Source organism: Pseudopodoces humilis, chromosome 1 (genome assembly GCF_049639895.1).
Source record: "Pseudopodoces humilis isolate 2021_Gansu_Grassland_sample_001 chromosome 1, ASM4963989v1, whole genome shotgun sequence".
Lineage (NCBI taxonomy): Eukaryota > Metazoa > Chordata > Aves > Passeriformes > Paridae > Pseudopodoces > Pseudopodoces humilis.
This window is the reverse complement of record NC_142200.1, coordinates 131288674-131312673: the sequence shown is the minus strand read 5'-3', so window position 1 is coordinate 131312673 and position 24000 is coordinate 131288674. Positions and strand designations below refer to the sequence as shown.

The window sequence follows — 24000 nt, the reverse complement described above, 5'->3', positions numbered from 1 at the left end:
TCTAATGCTCTTTCTTTTAGGATGCTGAAAGTTGTTTCCTGGGTTTAGAGTAACTGAGTATCAATATCTGGTGACTCAAACGGGTCACTTTCTTTGCTGAACTCCACTCAGGCCATGTAAAACTTCAGCTTGTGATGATTAAAGGGCAGAATAAAGAATTGACATGGTCTTGGCAAATGATTTCCTAGATTTTTGTTGTTGTTATTATTATTAAGCAAAGCAGGAGCTGAAAGTGTGTAAAAGCGCTCAGGTTTTGAATTTGTGTGTCTAACCCCACCCTTTCTAAAGCAGCAGTTGTTGAGTATTTCGGGTGGAGCAGAGATGTCAGCTACCTTGGCTATACACATTGTGTTGACAAACCATTTTTGTATCAATTGAAGGTACATGTTAAAAGCTACAAGAAGAAACTTGAATTCATTGCCAGTGGTTAATCAGCAAGTTGTTAAAGTAGCATGTGTAGTTGTGTAGATGGTGTTTGATACTGAGGATGTAGCTTCTACATCTGTTTTTGATGGTGAGTTTGATTACGTGAGCAAGAAATATTCATAATGGAAAGGGGAAAATGAACTGTGGAGCCAAAACCAGTACAGATTTAAAAAAAAAACAGGTTTTAATTCTTTCAAGCTGCATGTATTTTACAGGAGCATAAAGCCTTATTTTAAACAGAAAAATGTTAGGCAATTATTAAGCAGAACAGTAGTCTGTTTTATCATTAGTTAAGTAATTTAGCCTAGAAATCTAGAAACAGAAGTCTTCCTAGGCTACTGTTGCTATAGACAACTAGCATGGGAAAATTAGTGAACAGAACAGAATCTTAATTTCCTTGAGCACAGAGGTTTAAGAAGTGAAAGGTTTTACTCAAATTTTGCATACTGCTCTACTTAAAGAAATTTGGCTGCTGTTCTTTAGGTGCTTGACTCAGATTTTTTTTACATTAGATGAATGATAAGCATTTTTCTCCTATCAAAGGAATGAACCATAAACCACTGCACTCTATCTCAGAACATTTCGATTTAAATATTACATTCTTCTATTGCTGTCTGGCAGAATACATTTGCACTACTCTGAAAGTGCACCATTCTTTTAGCTGTGACTGTGAGAAATGTTTTAGTTTGTAAAATAAATAAATCTGTTCATAGCTGCCATTCTAAAACTCTTATATTTTCAATGGATTTTAATGAGCAAAGTGCAGCACAGTATCTTTGGCTGAAGGTCGCACTTATAGCTTAAAGTGAAAATTAATTAGCTAAAGTGTGTAATTGGGCTTAAGCTCTCTTATAACTACTGAAATAGTCCTTAATAGAGACAGTTTAGTCAATTCCTAGTTTTAAGACAAGTGTACAGTTGGTCAGCAGTTTCTCCTGTTACTAAAAGAGTAAGTTTTTTTCTACCTGCATGGTCTTCATCTCCACATCTTGACTGGCATAGCATTTTTGTATATACCCAGTGAGTTATTATCCTTGTTCTAGTACAGTGATTTGGAGGTAGAGAGAAATAACAAAAATTTCTTCATTGAAACAGCAGTTTTGATTGAAGCACATTTTATTGAATATAATATTAGCAGTTTTGTTGTTTGGGCCTTAACCAACCTGTCATAAGCTAAATAATTATTTGTAGTTAGATGTTTTGGGGAGAAAATAGAATCTGGAAATACTTGAAATGAAACCTCGCGTCTTCCATAAATTCATTTCTAGAGTAGACTGGCTTGAGCAAAAATACTGCAGCTTGTTCTGCAGATGGGTAAATGTTGCAGTTAGGAAGCACATGCGAACATCTGTATTACCTAAATAATTCTTCAAAACTCTGACACTAGTTATGTAATAGACTTGGAAAAAAACTGTGAATCATTGCGGGTGGGGGGAAGGTCCCTAGCAAAGAACCATAAGTATAACCATCATATTATTTTTCTTCACAACTGTTGTGTGCATAAAGTCAGAAAGCTGCTTAATACTTAGCAGTGAAAATGTAATCTTCTCTGAAAAAATAAGTGTGGCTCTTATTCTTAGTGGTCATGGACCATGCATTTGCAACGGGATAGATTTTGCCTGAAAAAGTCAGTATGTACATTATTCATAGGCTAGTAAATCTAAGTAACCATCATTTCTGCCTCCCCCTGCCTACCCTTCCTTTCAGTGAATAGGAAAACTTTCAGTGGCTTTAGTCCAACAAAAGCAAACCAGGAATCTTTCATATGACACACTGAGTTTGTCTGCATGCTGTGTTAGATAGTGTGAAGGCAAATATGTGGTATTTAAATGTCTTTTAAAAATCAGCTTTATCACTACAGTCTTTTTGTATTTTGTTTTTTTCTCTTTCATTGATAAGAGATTAGGAAGTGGGGCAGCTCTAAATAAGGCTGTGATGTTCTGGATGAAATCTTGTTCAAGCACTTCCTAGTTATTTTTATAATACTCATAGGAAGTTATGACAAGCTGAAACAATTAAGAACTTCTAGGAATGTTACAGTGTGGTCAGATACTGTATAAAAGAGTACCAACAAGTTGAAATGCTATGCAGAATAGAACAAGAAAGTGTTCCAGTGCAAGCAATAGGAAGAAAAACAGGAGGTTAATAGGTGCTTTCTAAATAGTGTCTGTGACACACAAATGCCCATTGTGTAGAAGATTGAATTCAGACTCTAAAGTGAAAAGACAGTGTGGAATAAATGTCTGTCTGATGACTTCAGGTGAAGGGGACACTTCAGCCATGTGGGTCTTTAGAAAATTTCCTTAGTTTGTTTCTAGGTCTTTGAGCACAGATGCCACAAGAGAATTGGCTATCCATTTTCAGTTAGAGCATTGTGGCATTTTTAGACTTGAAGTTAGATAAGCAGAGAAAACACCTGTCTGAGAAATCTGAATAAGTTAAAAATTACTGCTTTTGAAGGAAAATGTCCTGTCCTGGTCTTCTGGAACCCCATTGGTTTCAGATTACATTTTTTTATTTCTCTGACTTTGATCACTGTAACTTGTTCTACACATTCTCAGGGCCTTTCTTCTGCATCCTTGATAGCATTGTCTTTCAGAAGAAAGAACGTTCATTTCTCTTCCTAAACAATCTCTTTCATCAGAGTTCAACTGAGGGGCACCTCAGCAAACACTGACATTGCCATAGGAGAGCCTAAATGTGGGTCAGTGGTGTTTACCGGAGCTGGGCTGAGGGGGAGTGTTAGTTGGTACAGCATTTAAGCTCAGAACACCAACAGAGATTGTCAGTGGTGTGAAAGCAAACAAGATGCATGTGTAAAAATTCAGTCATTATTAGTATGTGTTAACAACTTCGGTTTCTACAAAAGTAATCTATGTGTATCCTTTAACTTAAGAACTCTTCTACTCCAGAAAGGGAGTGAAAAATATCTATGCACTTGCTTTTGTTTTTCACTTCTATGACCAGTAAATGCAGGTAATCAAATTTTGAAAATGTATATTTTCATTAGAGAAGAAATTAAAATCATATTTTGAAGATTCCACTTCAGGTAATGGTTACAGAGCATGTGGATTTAGGGTCTTTAGTTTTCAGGAGTAAGAGGAATGGATTCTGTTGGAACAGTCTGGACACATAAATGGAAAAGATATAGATGTGTGAGGCGGCAGCAGCAATCATTTCTAGACTAACATAGGGTTCCGGTTTTCTGTGTGCTGTTTTAGGGAGGTGAGTGCTGTTCTGGTTTTGACAATAGCACTTACCTGATTAAATCAGCATTGACTCTTCAAATATTTCTATTGTTAATTTAAGAGCTCCTTTCTGCAGGAAGAGACACCTTTTTAAAAGAATATTAAAGGAGGGTGTTTCCTGTGGGAACTGTGTGCTCCCAAAAAGCATTGAAGTTACTCCAGTGATTAGTTGAAGATTTGTAGTATAAATGCTATTGCTAAGTGAATTAAGTTGTTCTGAATAACACAGCAGTTCATAGGTTCATAAACAATTCCAAATGAGTTTCCTAGTAGAAGGGCCAGCTTTGAGGTCTCGTTGGCAGGGGACATCTCAAAATGAAGTGCTTCAGAAAGGTGCTACCCTACTCTAGCTTTGCAAGATAACAGAGCTTGCGTGAAACCTTGTTCTGCTATTTGTGGGTCCACTCTAATTTTACTTGCATGTTAATTAGTTCCTGTTACAGATGTGTGGTCCTTTTTGTAAACATGTGCTTCTGAACAGTTTGTTTATTGTTTGTTAGGAAGGTTTTCTGTGGGAGAACTTGAACTTGTTATATTAGTCAGTGATTTTTCACACCAGCATTTATCAAGTAACTTGTAGATTTTGTCTAAATTTTTCATTCTAGTAAGGAGACTATATGTGATGCAACAATGTGTGGTGGCATCTTTGTTTCTAATGAAACCAGTTCATGACATCAATTTACCCAGAGTCTTGGTGGTTTTATTTTCTCTAAAGATAAAAAATCTGAAGCATTGTCATTTATGAAGTCTCTGGGGTTTGTTGGGTTTTTTTGGTGGGGTTATTTTTTGGTTTGGGTTTGGGTTTTGGGGGAGGAAGGCATGGTTTTGGTTGTTTGGGGTTTTTTTTATTTGATTAGAAATGTTGTTTTGGTTTTAAGTGGAGGTGGCTTTCATGAGAAACTTTAGCCATCATACAGTTTTTAGCATTGCTCAGGAGAAATACTTGTTTCATTTTATTTTCCTGTTTCCCACATTGTTTGAATGAGCAGCCAGCTCTGATAGCTGATAGGAAATAGCAGATCTCCCTGTCTGCTTGTAATTTTGATGGTCTCTACTTCAGCTTTACAAAAAAACTTTTTAAATGCTGGAGAAGGTAAAGCCCCTGTGAGTTACTATACTTATTGAAAAGAATTTATCCTGAAATGTTACATTTTGATACTGTTCTGTGCTAAGGTAGCACAGTACCTTGTGTGCTAAGGTGCTGACACTAGGCATGTTTCCACACCTAGATAAAATCTTGTAAAATGTGGGATGGAGAGTAGTTCTAGCGGTTCCAATAGAAACTTTAAATCCAGCAACATTTAGATATAAAAAATTGAAAATAAAGCACTACCACTTGTTGCATGAGATACTCTTTAAAATGAAGGAAGGATGAGAGAATAAATGATAGAGAGCCAGTGCAATAAGAGAACCTTTTCTAGATCTGCAAATCAAAAATGAAAGAATTTCCCACAAACTGTTAAGCTCTCAATTTAGTATATTTGTAGCAGTACTTCTGAATCTGAAGACTTTCAAAGAAAATATGCCTAAGTAATGACCATGAATATCACATTAAACATTTTTGGGAAGAATGTCTCCTTAATAATTTCAAATCTATTTTAAATAGGAAGAATAGTGATTCCAGAGGTAATCCATCAATTTACTTCTCCAGTTTCCTAGTTCCCTTTACTGTGTATGCTCTGTTTACTTTCTGCTTGCTGAGTTCGCATTTCAGTTGGTTAAGAAACAAACTTTTGTCTGACTTTTAAAAGTTAGCAGTAGGTTGTGGAAAAATATTTGAGAGTCTCTTCTTTGAGACAATATTTTGGCAATGACTTGATGTCTCTGAACTTGAGCTAGCTCTGTGTTTAGTGGAAAGCTTGTGAAGGTGTAAAGCACCTGTTGTGGAAAATGCACTGAGCAGTATAGAAATGGAGGGTCATTTCCTGCCTTTCCTTTGTAGGGTGTGCTGTCCTGAGGAGTACATTTTCCTTTTCCTCCTAGCAGCATGTATGACTCTCAGATGTAAATTAAAATTGGGGGCCCTAAGGTAACAAATTGGGTCCTACCCCGTAGGAAAACTTCTAGAAGGAATTACAGCCTCCTATCTCTGGAAGGAGTAGTCTATGAGCAACATTTAGTTTGCATGTACATATAGCCTACCAAGGGAGAAGCTGATTTTTAAAGAAACACATTTTACTTATTTCATTCTTTTTTGTAGTGTATGCAGAGTGGTTTGCAAGTAGTAAACACATCAAAGAAATTTCTAAATGCAATTTTATAATTTGTAAGTCACTGTGTTAAACTCTGAAAGTAGAGGTACTGGATAGAAACAAAGGCTGAGAACTTGTATTATTCTGTATCCCTTCAAGTGCGATACCAATTTTGCTTCCAGTTATATGTGATACAGCAGACATTGGGCCTGAGTTATCACATAATGGGTAAATAATTCTGGGTTTGAAATTTAGATTAATAGACATACAGGCTCATTGTTAAAATACAGTTAATAGATAGAGTTTTTAATAATATTGAAGTGTTTAAAAATCAAATAGATATTCAACTAATTGTTGCATTAAAAAAATTGTAATTTCTAATCAAGTGAAAAGCAAAATACTGATGGCATTTTCCTTCATCATTTGCTTCTTCCACTAGTCTGGTGCCCTAGCCTTTCCACATACAACTCCCACTTAATTCTGCCACAATTGTTTCATTTTCATCTATATTAAGTAGCAAAGTATTGTTTATGCTATTGCTCAAGACACAGCCATCCATTGAGAACTTAACTGAAGTTTTCTTAAACATACCTTTTGTAATATACCAGGCTCTTGTGTATTGTGTTACTTCTTTTTCCTCCTGGTCAGCAGGCACTAACATAATGCACTGTGTTAGTGCATTAACTTCACACAATGCACTAATATTTACCACTGGAATTCTGCATTTGGTATGTGTTATATTTGCAGCTGTTGCAATTTGCTGGTAGTGTTCTGAAATTAGATACTGTTTATAAATATGTTCTTGCATAATTGATTCACAGACCCCTTCCTTTTGTGGGTCATTGCTGTGGAATTATGTGGCACAACTTAGACTCCTCCAGTGCCTAATAGCTTCCAAGCTGTGAATGAGTTAATGGTTAGTTCACAGTAGATGCTGCCCTGAAAAGTAAGACTCTTTTCCATAAGCCTTTTTCTCATTTTTATATTTAATCTCTGGCTTTTTAGTATTCAAAGTGATTTTAAATTTTAGCTTTCTGGATGCATTTGGATATACTACTGTCCTTTTTATTGGAACTACTCTGGATAGTGGAGAAAGTATTATTACACCCTAAGCACTTTGTAGTTCATCCAGTATTTGTGAATAAAAGGAGACGAGAAGCATAAATTTCTTGATTCCCTCAAAGGTCTTCTGAAGTCTTAACCCAAAAGCTATGCTTCAATAGATTTAGTGCATTTTTATATCCTGCTAGTTTACAAATCACACACAGTTAGGAAGACATTAGCTTTCTTAGTAGTTAATCTGGTATCAAGTGAAGAAGTGTGTTAGTTAAAAGCAGTAGAACACTCCTCTCCAGAAATTCTGTAAATGCAGTGCTATGCTCCAGTGTCCACACCAGGCTTTGGCACAATGGTGTATTTATGGCAGAGATAAAGCAGAAGTAGAAGGTGCTGTTCGTTTTAAGATGCATCCTCAGCACACGGAGAGGGGAAAAATGTTGAGTTTAGTTTCCTTTTTCTTTTCCCCCCAACAGCTGCATGTATGTGTGATTGTCAAAGGTTATAAACCAGAGCAGGTCAGTAAATAAACCAATTTAAGACATCAAACAGTATATTCATAATCAGGGGTTATCTACATGGAATCATTCCAGAAATGGAATTTTGAAAGAGAAATTTTGAGTCATTTCCACACAGAATGTTTTTTTAGAGCCCTAAAAGCTAAACTACTGTCTTCCAAAATAGGGAATTTAATATGCTTATAGTAACCCAATGAAGAGAAGGCAAGTAAAATTAATAACTTCTCCACATATCCTATGTACCTTTACATGAGGTAAGAGGTAGAAATCATAAACCTTGATAGTGCTTTACAAAGCAACTTCCCATTTACTTTATCTTTTAATTGTAGCCTACTAACTGCATATTTTTCATACCAGATAATGATACTGAGAATACTAAGACTTAGAATAGGGAATATAGTATTCATTGTGTGAGTGGTAGTTCCAGCTTACGAACTTATTTCCAACTGCCAGTTGTGCGTTCTGTTTGACAAAATGAATCTCTATGAGTGGCTGTTAATACTTGCTTCCTTGTTATAAATACATGTACTGGATGGAATCCGAGGGATCATTCTTCCCCTTACAACTTTTCTTCCTGAGAAAATGTCCTGAAGTCATTAACGTAATACAGAACTTAGGAAACGGAGTTTTAAATATAGTTAGTGAATGCCTATTGAAGGTATTTTAAAGTGAAGTGTTCTTGAGTAAAGCAACAGGGAAATTATTTTGTGGCCATTTGTCTGTTTTTATGTTTTTTCTCCAAAATGTCTGAAGACCAGATGTTCTTTCTGAGCAGGGCACCATGTATCCTTGGAAGTGGAGGCTTACATTTTTTTTACTCTCTCTTCAGCCTGCTTTGTTCCCATGTTCCCAAACCCTTCTGGGATAGATGCAGGAACTAGAAACAGTAAATGAGACTCCCAACATGCCAACATATGCTTTAGTAATAAGAATATGCTTTAAAATAGTAACTGTTGTAGTCCTGTTCTGAAACTTCATTTTAAAATAGTAACTGTTGTAGTCCTGTTCTGAAACTTTGTGCCAAGTTCTGCTTTTTACAAAACTCACACACTGCCTAATAAAGCTGTGATATGACAGACTGAACTTGTGTAGAAAATCTCCATCAGGATACTTTAGGTCATTTTATAAATGACAGGAACCTCCATGAAATCAATTTGGGTTGTTGTTGTTTGGTTGTTGTTTGTTCCACAAAACCTTAATACATGTGACACCTGTGGAATCCCTGGGAACATAGGTTGAATCCAGATACAGCATCGGATTTAATCTAAGTACAGTCAAAAAAATCTTTAGCAACCAATTTCTAACTGCTTTTTAAAAAGCGTTGAAAAATAAGTTTTTCATCCATTTATTTACTCCTTTCATACTGATAGCAGTTTCGTTTCATACAAAACAGAAATAATATCTTTGACCTCTTTGGATAAGGCAGTTCTACTTTCAGGTTAGGATATGGGAATGGAAATTGAAAGTCTATGTGGAAGGCTACAAATAGGGAGAAAAGGCAGGGACAGGGGCTGTGGAGGAGGGACCTTTGAACTCCTAGCAAAGGTGAAGCACATTTAGTATATTTTAGATATTGCCTTCATTTTCTATTATTCTCTTCTAACGTAAGAAGTTGCATGTGATTAGCTATGTCAGTAACATTCTTTTCTTTCTAAAACTGTAGCAACCTCACTTCAATATTTACGTACATTTTTTCCAGTGTTGGTTTGTTTCATGTAAAAAGCTTATGAAATCTTATGAATTTTTTGTGTTACAGGGAGCCCAATACCATTTTCCTGTACCAGTTGTTAGTTTAGGGTATCTTACACGTGTACTTCAAAAATAACTGTTACAAAAGGGTGCCAAAGTTGTCAAGAGACTGTGGTTTGAAAATATTGGAGCAGTGCAGATGTATTTAGAGAAGAAATTTGATCACTGCCTATGTGTAGTTAAGAAAGCTCATGCAATTGGAGTGTAGTGAGATGGGCTTTACTTGTATAATATGGTGTTAATGAAAAAAATCACGTTTTGTATTCATAAAAGAATAAAACATACTGGTTTTTATAGGAGCTAATTGCTCTATTCTGCTAGTTAGAATTGGCTACCTAAAATGATATACTTCAAATACAAACAAAAGCAGCAATACGGTTTTTATAATAAACTAAACTGTGATGTTTGTGAATATTTAGTATTTTCTCTGTACATGTAGCAACATGTGCTTATAAAGATTTCCTGAAATACTATTTACCAATACTAAATAACAGTGGATCACATGCCATTATTAATAAACTTTTTTCCTTCATTGCTTCACAGAGCTTGCACATTTCACATGGAAAGCCGTAAAATATTACTGTTAATGATCCAGGCTAAGAATTGTCCTTTAGAAACACTTGGCATATTTGAGCTATAAAATAATTGATCCAGTCTATTTTCAAAAACATTTCATCATTCTGGATTGAAGCAAGGTTTTTGTCATTCCAAGAGGGAATTATATGGTTTAAGTGGGAAACTGAATACTGTAAGCTGGTTTCCAACATTAAGTGCGGCTTTCAATATTGTGAAAACTGTATTTAGGAAGATTTAAATTTCTGCAGTACATCTTCACTGGTTTTAAACTTTGCTATCAAATGTTCCTGACATACATGTTAATTTCCCCTTCCTTATTGTAATTCCCAAATAGAATTAGTATGTTAATATTCACCACTGCGTTGCATAGCAATCAGCTCATGTCTATAGGCTGAAATAGCATTAGATGTAGAAATAGTATTTAATACTAGATACTCATTTTTTTGCATAGGAAATGAGTAGCATAATATTAGAAGCTAAAGTTCATCTTGAGTGAATCATGTTGTGGAGTTTTTGGAAGTCATAAAGCATGGAATTTGTCTACTTCCAGCTCCTCATTGAGATGCTCTGCCTGGCATCCAGTTTCAACAATCATTTATGAGACTACTGTTTCCTCTGTAAAATTGAAGTTTGGGCAATGGATTCAGAAATCAGCTAGAGAGATGGGAGTGAGTTTCAGAGATCCCATCAACCTTGTTTTCTTAGGAAGCCATTTTGGAAAAGTTGATGCCTTGAAAGCCACTGATTATAGCATTGAAAAAATATACACCTTTCTCTGTAATACAAGACTGGATTAAATGAACTTCAGTTCTCCAGATGCTATTAAGTTACAGCAAGTTAAAAAGTTAAAGAAAAATCAGTGTTTCTATATTGTTTCTAGCTAACTTTTTTAACAGAAAGTTAGTATTACAATATGCAATTCTTCCACATATCACTCAATAGTGGTAGTGTACAACCATAAAGCGGTTCATATGCAAGCTTTCATTTTTCAGGGTAATGGGTCTTTCAGGGTGTGATTTTTGTAAAAATTCTTAGCCAGGATTTCAGTGTGGCTTAGCCATTATGTTCTACTTTGGATTTGTAGAATGAAAGGTTTGGGAATGTTTTCATTAAAACTTATGAAGAATATTTTTTGCCTCTGAGGCTAAACATGGGATCTTAAAATAAACTGGTAATTCTGATGAGAATAACTTTTGAAAGTAATATAAAATGACATGTTTGTGTATCATAAGAGCCAATGAGTGAAACATGATTTTTAGGACATGTTGTAGTTGGTATTGGAAATAATTATTGTAATTAACTGTTTATGAGATTCCCTTATATGGAATATTCACTGCATGGGTTACATCAAAATACAATTCATAAGGCTGGGGTGGGGAATCTGTTTTGGCACATATGGTGAAATATCAGCTTGGGCAGCTGAAATATGTTTTTGTTAGATGTTTATCACATTTTCAGCTTTACTGCATGAAGGAGCTATGGTATTTTTTTCCCCCAGATACAAATATATGGACTCATTGAACTTTTAAGACAACTTTAACATTATCTGCATACTGGAAATGAATGACATGATAAGTTAAGAGGTTGTATGGGATTTGTATGTAAAGGATCTTGCATTTTAAACTTTTTATAGGACAACGACCTCAGTGGAAAGTTAGAATTATTTTACAAGTTAGAGATGTTGGGTTTTTGGTCATCTCTCAGGCAGACTTTTCTAAGTTTCAATATGAAGTTACTTGCTTAGAGTATCAATAAATCACATTTAGTGAATAAAAAATGTTAATATGTAACAATATGGAGGCTTTACCATATTTGAAAGTTTTTTGGAATGCGAGAGAATTTTCAATATGACTAATGCATTTAGTGACTTCATCTCTAAGTTCTTCCATGTATACATACATGAACTGAAAAACTAAGGACCTGGCAAATTAAAATGCTAACAGAAGTACACACTATTTGCAGTTGGACTATCAAAAAAAATTGTTGACAGTTGCAGAAGACTTGCTTTGAAGAATCTGTTTGACATCACATGAAACTGGAAAGTACTACATTAACAAGAAGATTTGTGGGTAGGGAGGACAATACAAATGATAGTCTTGATTCTTGGATTACATTAAGATTGTGTGGAAGGAACTGCATACTCGTAAACCAAAGTAGAACTATGTAGTTTACATTTGAAATTATATGTCTATGCCATTGGAAGTTACTTTGGGTTATGTCCTTACATACCATTGGAAATTCTAAGAGTTCTCCCTTGTTGCGTGGCTTTGTGAGCTGCTGATTTGTTAATAAGAAACTACCACTAAAATATCCCTTCTTCAGAGTTAAGCCCTGAATATTGAAATCACTAATCATCTTGTTGCTGATAAGCTCTATATGCTGTGGCATCATTAATTTTAAACTGAGAAATATTTGCATGAGTTTGTTGTAATACACTGTGATAATGAAATCTATTCCTGCTTAGTATGTTTTGTATTCCAAATTATTTAAGAGTTGGTCACATATTACAAAATTTCACAGTGTATGTATGTGCCTTATGTAATAAGTGTTTATATTATTATAAAATATATGTTACACCCATTATGACATGGTATGTGCACAACTGCGTGACTTGATACATTATTTGGCATCATGAAACTGACTGTGTTGAGCTAATACAGTCTTCTTGTCTGAAAGCACTTTAAAGGATTTTAGAACATACATAAACATATAGATAAACTGTTAAAATATTGGTTTCCTGTAAATGTTCTAGTTATGATTATTTTATAAAATCAGTGGAAAATTTTTCATTAAACAGTGGATTTGTTTCTGTTCAGACATATTTATGGATCCTTAAAATTACATTATTGTGATACTGAATTAATATAAAAATCTAGCATTTATATTTCCACTACATAAAACAAGCAGTTTTCAAGTTGTTCTCATCAGGAGAGATTAGCAGGATGAAGGAACTCCTCCCAAATTAGTTTCTTTTGTGTGCTTTCCCACTTGGAGCTCTTGAGTACAAATGATTGGAATTGTAGTTTCCAATTAGCTTTTGTGCCACAATATCCACATGAAAAGACTTGCATAAAATTTGTCTAGAAGTTTGTGGAATAATCTTTAGTGTATTTCTTGATTGTTTTATGTCACTATTAGCAAAATTGCCAAATTACTTTAACTTTTCCTCTCTTGTATTGAAATTTTTATTAATTTAGATTCCAACTGGGTGTAGTATGGCTAAATATTTTCTTAGTAATCTGTATCTGAAGTAAGAATATTTTGTAAGATTTCTTTGTGGATTTGTTTATTTTTTTTCACCCCACAGGACATGGCCCTTGTTGCTCCTGAAGCACCTTCAGAACAAGCAAGAAGAGTTTTCCAGACATATGACCCTGAGGGTAAGGGCTGTACTTTATTCTGAAATAAGATTTTTTTAATAGAAATGTGCTCATTAAGAGAGGAATGAAATGCCTAGTCCTTAAGAAATGTTCAGTACAGGAATTAATCTACAAGTAACTTTGAGCACCCTGGTCTGGAAGGTTGCCCTGGCACCGCAGGCAGGTTAGAACTAGGTGATCTTTAAGGTCTCTTCTAACCCAAACTATTCCATAGTTCTATGAAGAAATTATCTGAGAATTCTGCAGTAAGAGAAATTATGCAATAGTAAGTAGAGTTTTTAAAATAGATGGTTTTTAACCTTGTTATATTCTTTGTAATTAACATGAAGTTTAAATAAAATTTATTTCTCCTATTTCAAATTTTCATAAAACAACTGATCTGATACGATTCATTCTTCATGAGATTTTGTTCTTGAATCTATGCAGCATACACAGAAAATTTTCTTATGTTTTAGAAAACAGAGGATGTCTAGCTTTCAGGTTCTATTTTAACTAATCAAAAGGGGAAAAAGGTACAGTTATTATCCCTAGGTACCTAGTGGAGAACTCTTTATAAAGATTGAATTCTTAGCAAGTATTAAGCTTCTAAGTGTATGAGTGATAAATGCAGTTTCTGTATTGCACTTTTTTTTTTTAAAAGTGTGACAGAAGCATTTGAAAGCTCCTTTCCTTCTAGAACCCCACCATTTGCTTGCAAATTTTACAGATAAAGATACGTTGTATTTGTATTTTTGAGTGAAATTTGTTCTCCTGGAAAGCATTTTGTTTCTTTTCCTCACAAGAAACTTTGCTACTTCTTCAGATAATGGGTTTATACCTGACACACTGCTAGAAGATGTAATGAAGGCTCTGGACCTTGTTTCAGATCCTGAATAGTAAGTATAATAAAATTTAAATACTGCAGAAGTATCAATTAATGACATTAATTATCATTTAAGGCTTTATTTTTTATTCAGTTTCCCTCATATATGTTATAGTTTTGGGTTGGTTTTGGTTTTTTTTCCTAGTTTGGAATTTTTTTCCTAGTTTAGATTCTGGGCACTGAGTGTTATTTTGAAATGTTAAGCTTTAAATTAAATGGGAGGAATTAAAGTTGTCTCTAATTTTGATAGTGATAACTAGAAGCAAAAAAAAACCCTCACACCTACTGCATTACTATATATTGAGGAGATAGGCAGGATTGTATTTCCATATATTAATGTGGGTGAAATGGTGCAACAGAAGAGCTGAACGGTCAAGGTATTCAGAGGCAAGTTTGGTTTACCACTGGCTCTTTCTGCAGAGTTGGAAGCTGAAACTGCTTCAGTTACAGTTTGTTTCCAGCCCTCAGGACCTAGTAGTGTTTATAATTGCCATTTATTTTCAGAAATAACACATTGATTCCCAGGATTAGAGTTAAAACTCAAATGTTTTAGCTCTAATATGGGCAGACAAGACTAATACTAAGTGACAGCAGTTAACCTTCAGTGTCAAAACTTACCTTGTTTTGTGAATAATACTTAACCCAGAAAAGGAGAGCCGAGCACTTGAAGTTTTTTACTGTTCCAAATGTTGCTCCTGCTCTCTTGTAAACAATTGGTCTAGTTTAGTTGGATCAAAGCTGGAATGACTGTGGAGACTGCAAGTTTACTTACCATAGCCATCTGAAATTGAATTGAGCATATTTTCCATATTTTCAAAGGTTTAGAGTGTAATGAAGTTTACTGAGCTCATGTTCGTATTATGACAATAAGTGGTGAAATCTGCAAAAGACTTTTTTTTTAACGGAGAGGAAAGAAAACAAGCCATCATTTAATAGGTCTGAGAAGATTTGCCTTATTGTTCTGCTGTCTCAATAAATCTGGAGAAATCCTTTCTTCATTCAGTGCTTTTTCCATTTGGCTGTTTGTCTTTCAGGGCATTTGTGGCATAGCCCTGTTCTGTTTTATTGTGCATAGCACATAAAATATAAATTGATGTATGAAGAGCCAGTCAAAAGACCTGTTGTGTTGAAAAAGCTATGATCAAACCATGGAATATGCAGTCTTAAATCATCTCCTCTTAAATAAATATGATGCCTAATGCTATTATCTTGAGAACCTCCTCTCTTTGGGTTCTAGATGTTCTGTCTTTTTAGTGTGGAACAAAAGTATAAATAACATATTTCAAACTTCATACAGGCTTTTTTGTTCATGTTTTGTTTGTTGTTAAGGAAAATTAAATGCCTTGCCTCCAAATGTGCTATTTAAATTTGTGACTGTCTAATCCAAAGCTTTAAGTTTCTCAGAGTGTATAAAAATCAGACCTGACTAAAATTTTAGAACTGTAGAGGGGAAAACTCTGTAGAGCAGACATGAATTAACAAGGTGACTTAGCCAGTACTGCATGCCATCGCATGTGTTTTTAGTAAAATTTTCTATTCTTTCAGTAAATGTATCTGAGAACCCACCCATCTCATTTGTTTTGTCTGTTTCTAAAAACCATTTGATGCCCTTTAGGGCATCAATTTGAGCACATCTCAATGTTAATGTAGGTTTAACTTGCTTAAACTGTTCTATACTCTCTATTTGATCAGTAGTGGAGGCTTTTGTCCCCACACACTTCTCAGCCCTAACAGCACAAGGACCATCAGCCCAACACTTGTAATCTCTTCAGTTCAGGTGCCAGGCTTTGTGCTGAGGAAACTGAAGCACAAGCACACACATGTTCAGTAGCTCTGCTGTGGTACCAGTAACATTGAAAACTCTTAATGATTTGCTGAAGGAAAAAACCTCATTTGAAACATAGCACAGTCCAAGTTTATTAGATCTACCTTCCTGCTTAGCTGATTGAATTTAGTACATTAGCCAGATTTAAATACTTATGTGGTGCTGTATTTTTAAACAGTTCTTATATTTCTTTAGTGAGTATATCCCTTGCTTTAATTTTATTTTATAATTTTAAGTGCATTTTAAAAATTATCTGTTATGGTTCTGTTTGCAAACACAGTGTTTTGCAACTCTATTGCTGCATTTCAAGAATTTGGGCAGGTTTCAAACAGCCACTAAAATAGCCAAAATTTTGTACCAGTGAGAATGAGGAATAGAAGGATTGAAGTCCAGTATCTTGCAAATCCTCAGTCATGGTTTCACTTGAGTAGTGATTTTTTTTTTAAATAATAAATGAGCATAGTTTATAGGATACCACATTCAGTGTTACGAATTTTAGAATTCTTCTTCCAAGGACCTTAACAGATCCACTCTCTTAAGATTTGCATAACACATCCTATGTGTGTTGAGGGAGAAACAAAAAGAATCCAAAGAATTGACTACTAGTTCTATGTTAGCACCAAGAAAGGAAGTTACTTAAAGATGAAGAAACTGAAGTGGTAGCAAAAAGGACAAAATGCTTCTGTGCAACAATCAAAAAGACCTTGGAACCTACACCTTCCACCCACAGCCCTCAAGAAAAGAAACCTGGTGGGTGTTTAAAGGCCTAAGTAGTAAAAGAAGCATCTATGAGAAACTAGAAGTGCATCTTCTGAAAGAAAAACATAGCGTGTACATTAAAAAAGGGAAGAATCTGAATTTATGGAATGTTAAATGTAAATAAAGCAAACAAAAACTAATAGTATTCTTCTGAGCCCATCAGTGCCAAGAGGCTTGCAAGAGGTTTGTAGTTTTGATAGATGATTCCCAATGTTTTAAAAGTATTCAAAGTCAATTAAAAAATTGCAGTGAGATCTTTATATTCTGGATGGGAGGAGTTCTCATCACTGGAGAACATTACAGAGTGGTTCTGTACTTAAGCCTTTTAATGGGTGATCAGAGTAACTAAGATTCTGAAGTGTCAAAATAAGTAAAAAAACTCAACATCCTGAAGAAACATTAGAATGTCATTGTTGAACTATTTAAAGGTTCCGACTACTGTGAACTGTGCTGGTACCAAATAGTATAGGAATGAGAAAGGTGACAAATGAACAACAGGACTTAGAAAAGGATTTGAAGGCCAGTCTAGGGAAAATTCACATGTAGATATTTCATGTGCAGACATGGAATAGGAAGGAACTTTTTTTGTAAATTAATAATTGGTCGAAGAATAAAAATGTCACTTTTTCTTAATGGAGGAAGATAATTAGAAGACTTTTACAGGAATTTGTATTAAGCCTGTGAGTTTTGTTATTTTACCAGCAAGGATTTGACGGTAGGGATTTGTACGATTGTTGGTGATAAAAGTGTGTTTGAGATGTTAAAAAAAAAAAGTGTAAAAGCAGCAGAAGTTACTAAAAGGTACAGGAACAGAGAAGTGTCAATAAAGTAAATGTAGATTGGTTGCTCAGGGCATAAAGCAATGCTGATTTCACATACACATTGTTGGTCTGTGAACTATAGATATTACTGGTCAGGAAACAGATCTCTAGATTTAAACTCATAGTGACAGACATATGGAGAAGAATTCATAGGAGTTACGTCATGGAATAAATGCCCAATGCTTCACTCCATCTTGGAAAATGAATATTGTAGAAAGGTATCAGGAAGGCAGTAAGGCTAATTAATGATACAGAATGCCATTAGTGCAAGGAAAAGCTAGGTGAGGACTGTTTGACCTGGAAAAGATGGACAACCATTAATACAATAGATAAGTAGCGACTGTTAATTGCTTCACACAGTACATCAGACTGAATCAGGTGACAGATTCAAAACAGAGAAGACATTTATTCCCAGAATCCATAGTTTAATTCTAACTTTTTGAGTGGAGTTTATTAAGAGCCAGAAATATAGATGAGTTCAAAGCCAATTAGGCACATGCATGGAAAGAAAAATATATATCTTTGTGTTTTAGATACTGCCTGTCACTGAAGATGGCTTTGAGCAGCAGACTGCTGGAAGTGGGGAGGGTAAACTAAAGATGTGTGTTTGCCCTGTTGTTCTCTATCGTAAGCATCCACTACTGACCAATGTCAGGAACAGGATACTGGGCAAGACGCTCTGTTGGTTTGACCCAATGAGGACATTCTTGTGGACGGTACAACTTGTAACTCAAGCAGAGGGCTAGGTAGATGCAAATAGATACAGTCTGCTGCCTGTAGAAGTACATTGCTTAAATATATAGTCTTATAATTGACCTTCGTTTGCAGTGACCTGAAATTAGACCGTAGTCATGAAGTAAGGCTTCCAGATTAGTATTGTTAGTATTTCCATTGTTTGTTGATTCTGGCCTCTTTGATGCCGAGTACGTGATATAAATAAGAAACGTATCTGTTAAATTTAATTTTATTTCAGCGTACTTAGATAATCTTGGAAGGTTTTCAAATCTTTGTTTAAAAACAGGTTGTTTGGCAGTGACAGAGCTATATTTGAAAGATGACTGGTTTTTGTATCTTTAAAGAATGCTTACAAGACAGCAAAATGCCTTTTAGGCTGTAAACCTGGTTTTAGATTATATGAGTTTCAAATTATTTTACCAAATATGGTGGTCCTTCAGAATTATCACTTATTTAATTTAAAATAACAGATTACTTTTACTTAAAAATAACCATGTTTTGGCAACTTGCATGCCATTCTGGTGCAGTTGTCACTTACGATTAAAAATAGAATAGTATTGCTATACTTGGCAGTCAGTACTGTGGTAGCACAGCATAACTTAGTCATGCAAGAATAAAAGTGTCATACTCATAGTTTTATATTTAATGTTTTTATCTTAGTGTAAACCTCATGAAGACCAAATTAGACCCAGAAGGACTGGGCATCATACTACTGGGTCCCTTTCTGCAAGAATTTTTCCCTGAGCAGGTAATCAATATAGTTTTATTGCTGCAGAGCACTGTCTGTTCTGTTTGGCTTTGAGATTCATTAAAAACTTTCATGAGTATCACAAGAGCAATTTTTAATAAGTATTGCATTCATTCAACTCAGCTGATCAGCAGATAACTTCTGTATTCCACTGTAAATGGTACACTTCTGTTTTCTATAACATCCATGATTTTGTCAGCTTTACACTGTAAGAAAACTCCATTGTTCTAAATTTATCTTCAGGAAATATATAATAATTTTGTGTATGACATTAAATTGTTTCATTACTCAGAAAGTTCATCTGAGTTTGGTTTTTCTGAGAATAAATGACTGTACTGGTTTTATCAATAATTAAAAATGTTGCTTGCAAATGGGAAAAGGTTGCAAACAGGAGAAGGTTGCAAACATATTTAAAACTATTTTTATGTGCATTTCTTGATAATGTAAAAGTTTTTGACACTTGAACAAAAAAGTCATGATAGACTTAGGTTTAGCATATGTCGAAATTAGGGTATTAGAAAATCATCTTCAAACTCTTAGTTCATTCCATATGTTCTTTAATACTGCACCACTACAGAGAGGCAGGTGTTAACCTAGCACTACTGTCCTCTTTTCCCTTTGCCTTGGACCACATTTTCCTACTCTCACTCTGCCTTCCTGCCACCAGAAGCCTCTTTAAAGAGATTTGTGGTAAGCCAGAGCAGGGAGCTGATCTGGATAAGAGCTCTCTTTGTAGGTGTGGGGGGGCTTTTTCCTTGGGCATGCACATGCTTATATTGGCAAAAGAGAGCAGGTTTACCTGGGGATAGAAGGATAGGCTGGTGGAAGCAGGAGAAGGGCTTAGAAATGCTTTTTAGCTTAAAGTGTCACTGAAATTATGTGGCTTAATTTTTACAGTCAAGGAAATGTGAAACTGATGGGTTTAAATGCCTTCAGCAAGATTCTTTTTTTGTTATGATTGTGCAGCACTGGGTATAGCATTGTGTACTATGAAACATGGTCAGTCAGAAGACACTAGAATTGCACTGCCAAAGGTGGTAGGGACTAAACGTATCATTCAGAGGCTTTCATCATCTGGAGGAAAGAGAAAGAGGAGTTAGTGTTCATTTTCTTTGGCCTTTTAGAGTAATATCTACATTGTATTTTTGCCAACTGTTTCTTCTTCCTTTTATTTGTTTATACAGAAGTGGAAATGTGTGTACAATTGAATATAATTTATTCATTACTATTACATTTGCAAATCTGGAAGACTCCACTGCTTCATTTTAGGCCCCAGATGCTTAGAATGAAGTTCATTATGCCAAAGAACATCCTCCATAATTGGCTGTGCCTAAACTGTCTGGTACCATGGGCCATAGGGCGGTAGAGAGAAGAGCCATTGTATGGGGCTGCTGCCTCTCTTGCCTGTCATAAGGGCATCATTGACTGAAGAAGGGAAAAACAAAGCATAGTGCAATCATGGGCAGAGCCCTGCCTTGTTCACCTTGCTGGAGGAACTCTGCCTCCTGTCAACTTGGAGCCCCCAAGTCAGTGCTGTCTGTCAAGTGCTAATTCCCTGCTACATGTGATTCTCACCAAGCAGTTTTGCCTGTCCTGTTAAAAATTCACTGGCTGTAGTAAAAAACATGGAATTGTTACTGCCTTATGGGTCCTATTTGAACAATCAGCATGGATTGGAACCATATTTTTTCAATCTGTCTGTACTCTGTGGATCGGGTAGCAGTAGCCCTTAACCATACTGACACCTTGCTCAGAATTCTTTCTGAAAGTGAAATTCTGCAGAAATGAAGATTAATGTCTTTCTTTCAAATACTGTGAGAAAATAGCAGATACCAGTGATGGTTGGAATTGTTGATGTTAATCTTTGAACATAGAGCTGTGGCTCGGGAAACCCAGATTTGATTCCTTTGCTGAGAATATTCAAACCCCTATTCTTACACTCCTAGAAAGTACTCAGCTCCACCTCAAAAACTGGAAAGAATCTCAGCTTTCCTTCTGAAAGCTGTTGGCTTAGAAAAAAATTATTCAAAGCTATTCAGCCTGACACCTTACTATTTAGGGCAGACACCTGGAGAGGGGCTGCGAGCCGCCCCCCCTCCCCCCCCCCCCCCTTTTTTTTTTATTTTGGAAACAATAACTGCACAAAAGTCTTAACTTCCATGAGACATGAACTAGGAAACAGCATTTTTTTTCGCTTCTGGGTGGGCAACTTCCTCAGGGAAATGAATGTGTCCTCTTTCTTTCCAGGAAGGCTTAATTTTATTTATTTCTGTGAAGCAACTTCTGTAAGCAGAGTTACTTCTTATCTTCCCTTTGACCACCCTCCCTCCACTGAATAGCCTGGATGGCTGTGAGAGACACATAGAGAGATAGAGCTTGTGAGTCATTAAAAAGTAGAAAAATTAATGAGGGTTTTTGTAATCTGATGGATGTCCTGTAACCTGAGCAGATTTATTCTCGTTCCAGCCTTTACTTCCATGTGCTCAAAAAAAGGGATAAGTTTCTGTTTGGAGCCTGGTCTAGTAGGAATAAAAGAGCTGATACTACACCTGACATGTGTTTCCTGTTTCAGTGAAATCCAAAGCTTTCAGTCCTCTTAGGAGTACAGCATTTAAACACCTAGAATGTTAAAGATCACCTAGAGCCAATACCTTTGCTGTTGGACCTTGGCAGAACTGGTGTCTTCAAAGGAAGTGAAGTATATGGGAGTATTAGCCTTCTAGCTCTCACATGGAGGACCAGAGATTGGATCTGGTCCTTAGTAAAAAACTTAGTGGCATCCAAACTATCATGAATAAACATGCATGCAACTCCTGAATAAGGTGTCTGACATTAAAAATTAGGATGGATTCTCCATGGTTAGTGCTGAAGTTGTAGTTCAAAGTGTCCAAGTAAACGCAGAAAATCTTGACTTGCTCTTGGGAACATTACTCATTAATTTACTGACATTTGGTTGTTTATTTCTGATAAGAAAGGTAAAATGAAGATTCTGTCACCTAAAAGAAATGGTACTTTTTAACAGTTTTCTTGAGTCTTCCTGGTGGAATACATCTGTCTAGTTATAAAGAGTAGAGAATCAAGGCACAATGGATGTCACATGAAATTAACTGTCTTTTTTCTATTAGGACTCCAGGGTTTCAGAGTCATTCACTGTTTACCATTACAATGGACTGAAGCAATCTAATTATAATGAAAAGGTAAGTTTACAATTAAGCCCTAATAACTGTCACTAAGCAAAACTGAATATACTTACAGGCAAAATACTCTAACTGGAAATAGACTTTTTACAAAACTATTATTTTGATAATTTTCTTCCAAAATTATATTGGAATTGGAAATTTCTTTGTGCTCCTAATCATATTTGAGCTACTATACTGGATTTCTTGGCCAGACCACATCTCTGAAACTCTGCATTTTGAAAAGAGCACTTCTCACACCTGTCATAAGGGGGGTATGAACTGTAAGGGACAGTGGAGATGTAACATACACAAAGTGCAACTTATAGAAGTAATTCTACGTCTGAGTTAGGTTGTTTAGAATTTTTTGTGAATTTTTTTTAGTAGTCTAGGCTTGCATCAAAAAAATCAGTAGTTTGTTTTTTTTTGAACCATTTACTGAGAAAACAAAGATGACCTGTTTAATTTTCAGTGTTCTTGAAAAAAGACACAATATGACTGATTCTAACTTCCTGAAGGAGAATTTAGAGTAAGAGACTGTAAGGCATTAAGAATGACTTAAGTAAGACTTCTTCTGGAAAATATACCTACTCAGTCTTTGGAATAGCTTGTGGTTAAGTCCTTAAAATTACCTGTGTGAAATCTGCAGCTGCTCCATACCTCAGAATGTAAGCAGAAGCATTCAAAGATTAGGGTTTTTCTATTTCATACTTCCATTTCATTAAAACAAGAAGTATGTAAAACTTAACAGATTTAATGTGTATCATAACAAATCCTCTCCTGACCTGGTGAAAGTAATCATCTTCTCTTTCAGTTTTTGAACAGGCTGACAGAGTTTGGTTTATTTTGACAGGTCATGTATGTAGAAGGCACAGCAGTTGTCATGGGCTTTGAAGAACCAATGCTGCAGACCGACGACACTCCCGTGAAGCGCTGCTTGCAGACCAAATGGCCGTACATAGAACTGCTCTGGACCACAGATCGATCTCCTTCCCTAAACTGATGTGTTGTCCATGAACAACATCCAGCTGTCAGATCCTCCAGTGGGGATACAGAATTGGAATTTGCCTGGGGAGTGGTATACTTTGATTGTGTGAAGTTATACACTGGTATCATTGAGGAATTGTAAATAATGATTACAAACACTTTTTCAGTGTTAATTGGAATATTTAATTTTTTAATCAGATTGATTTCTATTATAATAGTTTGTCTTTTTTGGCCACTGTAGTACTGTTAATGTGAGTTATCCACAAAAAAAAAAGCCTACTTATGAAGTCTTACCATTATTTTGCCATCTCATGAAGATTTGAAAAATTCTGATATTGCAGAATCTGCATATTAGATGTCAGATCTTTAAAACATGAAACATATTCAGCTTTCTCAGAATCATATAGGCATGTTTTATTATTTAAATTATATTAGCTTACATTACAGTACCATAATGTGTGGACTAGACTGGCCTTCGCACTGGATATGTTTTAATGAGTTTAAATTTTCTGCAGTTTTTCCTAAAATCTAATTTTACCTAAAGAGCTTGCACAATGTGACATAAATATGATACATTTTTAGGAATAAGTATAATTCTTAAATACTCTTTCTTGGCAGTTGTATATTACTGTGGCTTAGTTATTGGGCATGTTAAAAGTGAACAGAAAATCTGAGGAAAAATAGATATATTAATATTTATTTGAATTTATATAAAAGAAATGTAAAAAATGCAGAAAGAATTTCTTGTTCTATAAACTATTCAAAACTTACAGTATTGCCAAATACCTCTTCTTAATTTGTCCAAACAGCAGTGTAAGCCAGCATTACTGTATGTGTTAAGTGCATGAGAACATCTGTTACTACATTATTATATTCCTTTATTTATTATCAACTTCTTAGCCCTAAAATAAAATCTTTTCCTTGAATCATATATTACTTAAA

General features: G+C 35.2%; 1 protein-coding gene across 2 annotated transcripts in view; it reads left to right on the top strand.

Annotated features, from left to right (window-relative positions):
- MINDY3 (MINDY lysine 48 deubiquitinase 3) overlaps positions 1–24000 on the top strand; it is a 48271-nt gene extending 24271 nt beyond the window's left edge. For both annotated transcript variants that reach the window (XM_005518771.2, XM_088061928.1), the window contains exons 11-15: positions 13073–13145; positions 13948–14020; positions 18808–18895; positions 22021–22092; positions 22925–24000. In XM_005518771.2, the coding sequence (XP_005518828.2) occupies positions 13073–13145; positions 13948–14020; positions 18808–18895; positions 22021–22092; positions 22925–23074 (456 nt within the window). In that variant the 3' untranslated portion in view covers positions 23075–24000. The remainder of the gene's footprint in view (positions 1–13072; positions 13146–13947; positions 14021–18807; positions 18896–22020; positions 22093–22924) is intronic.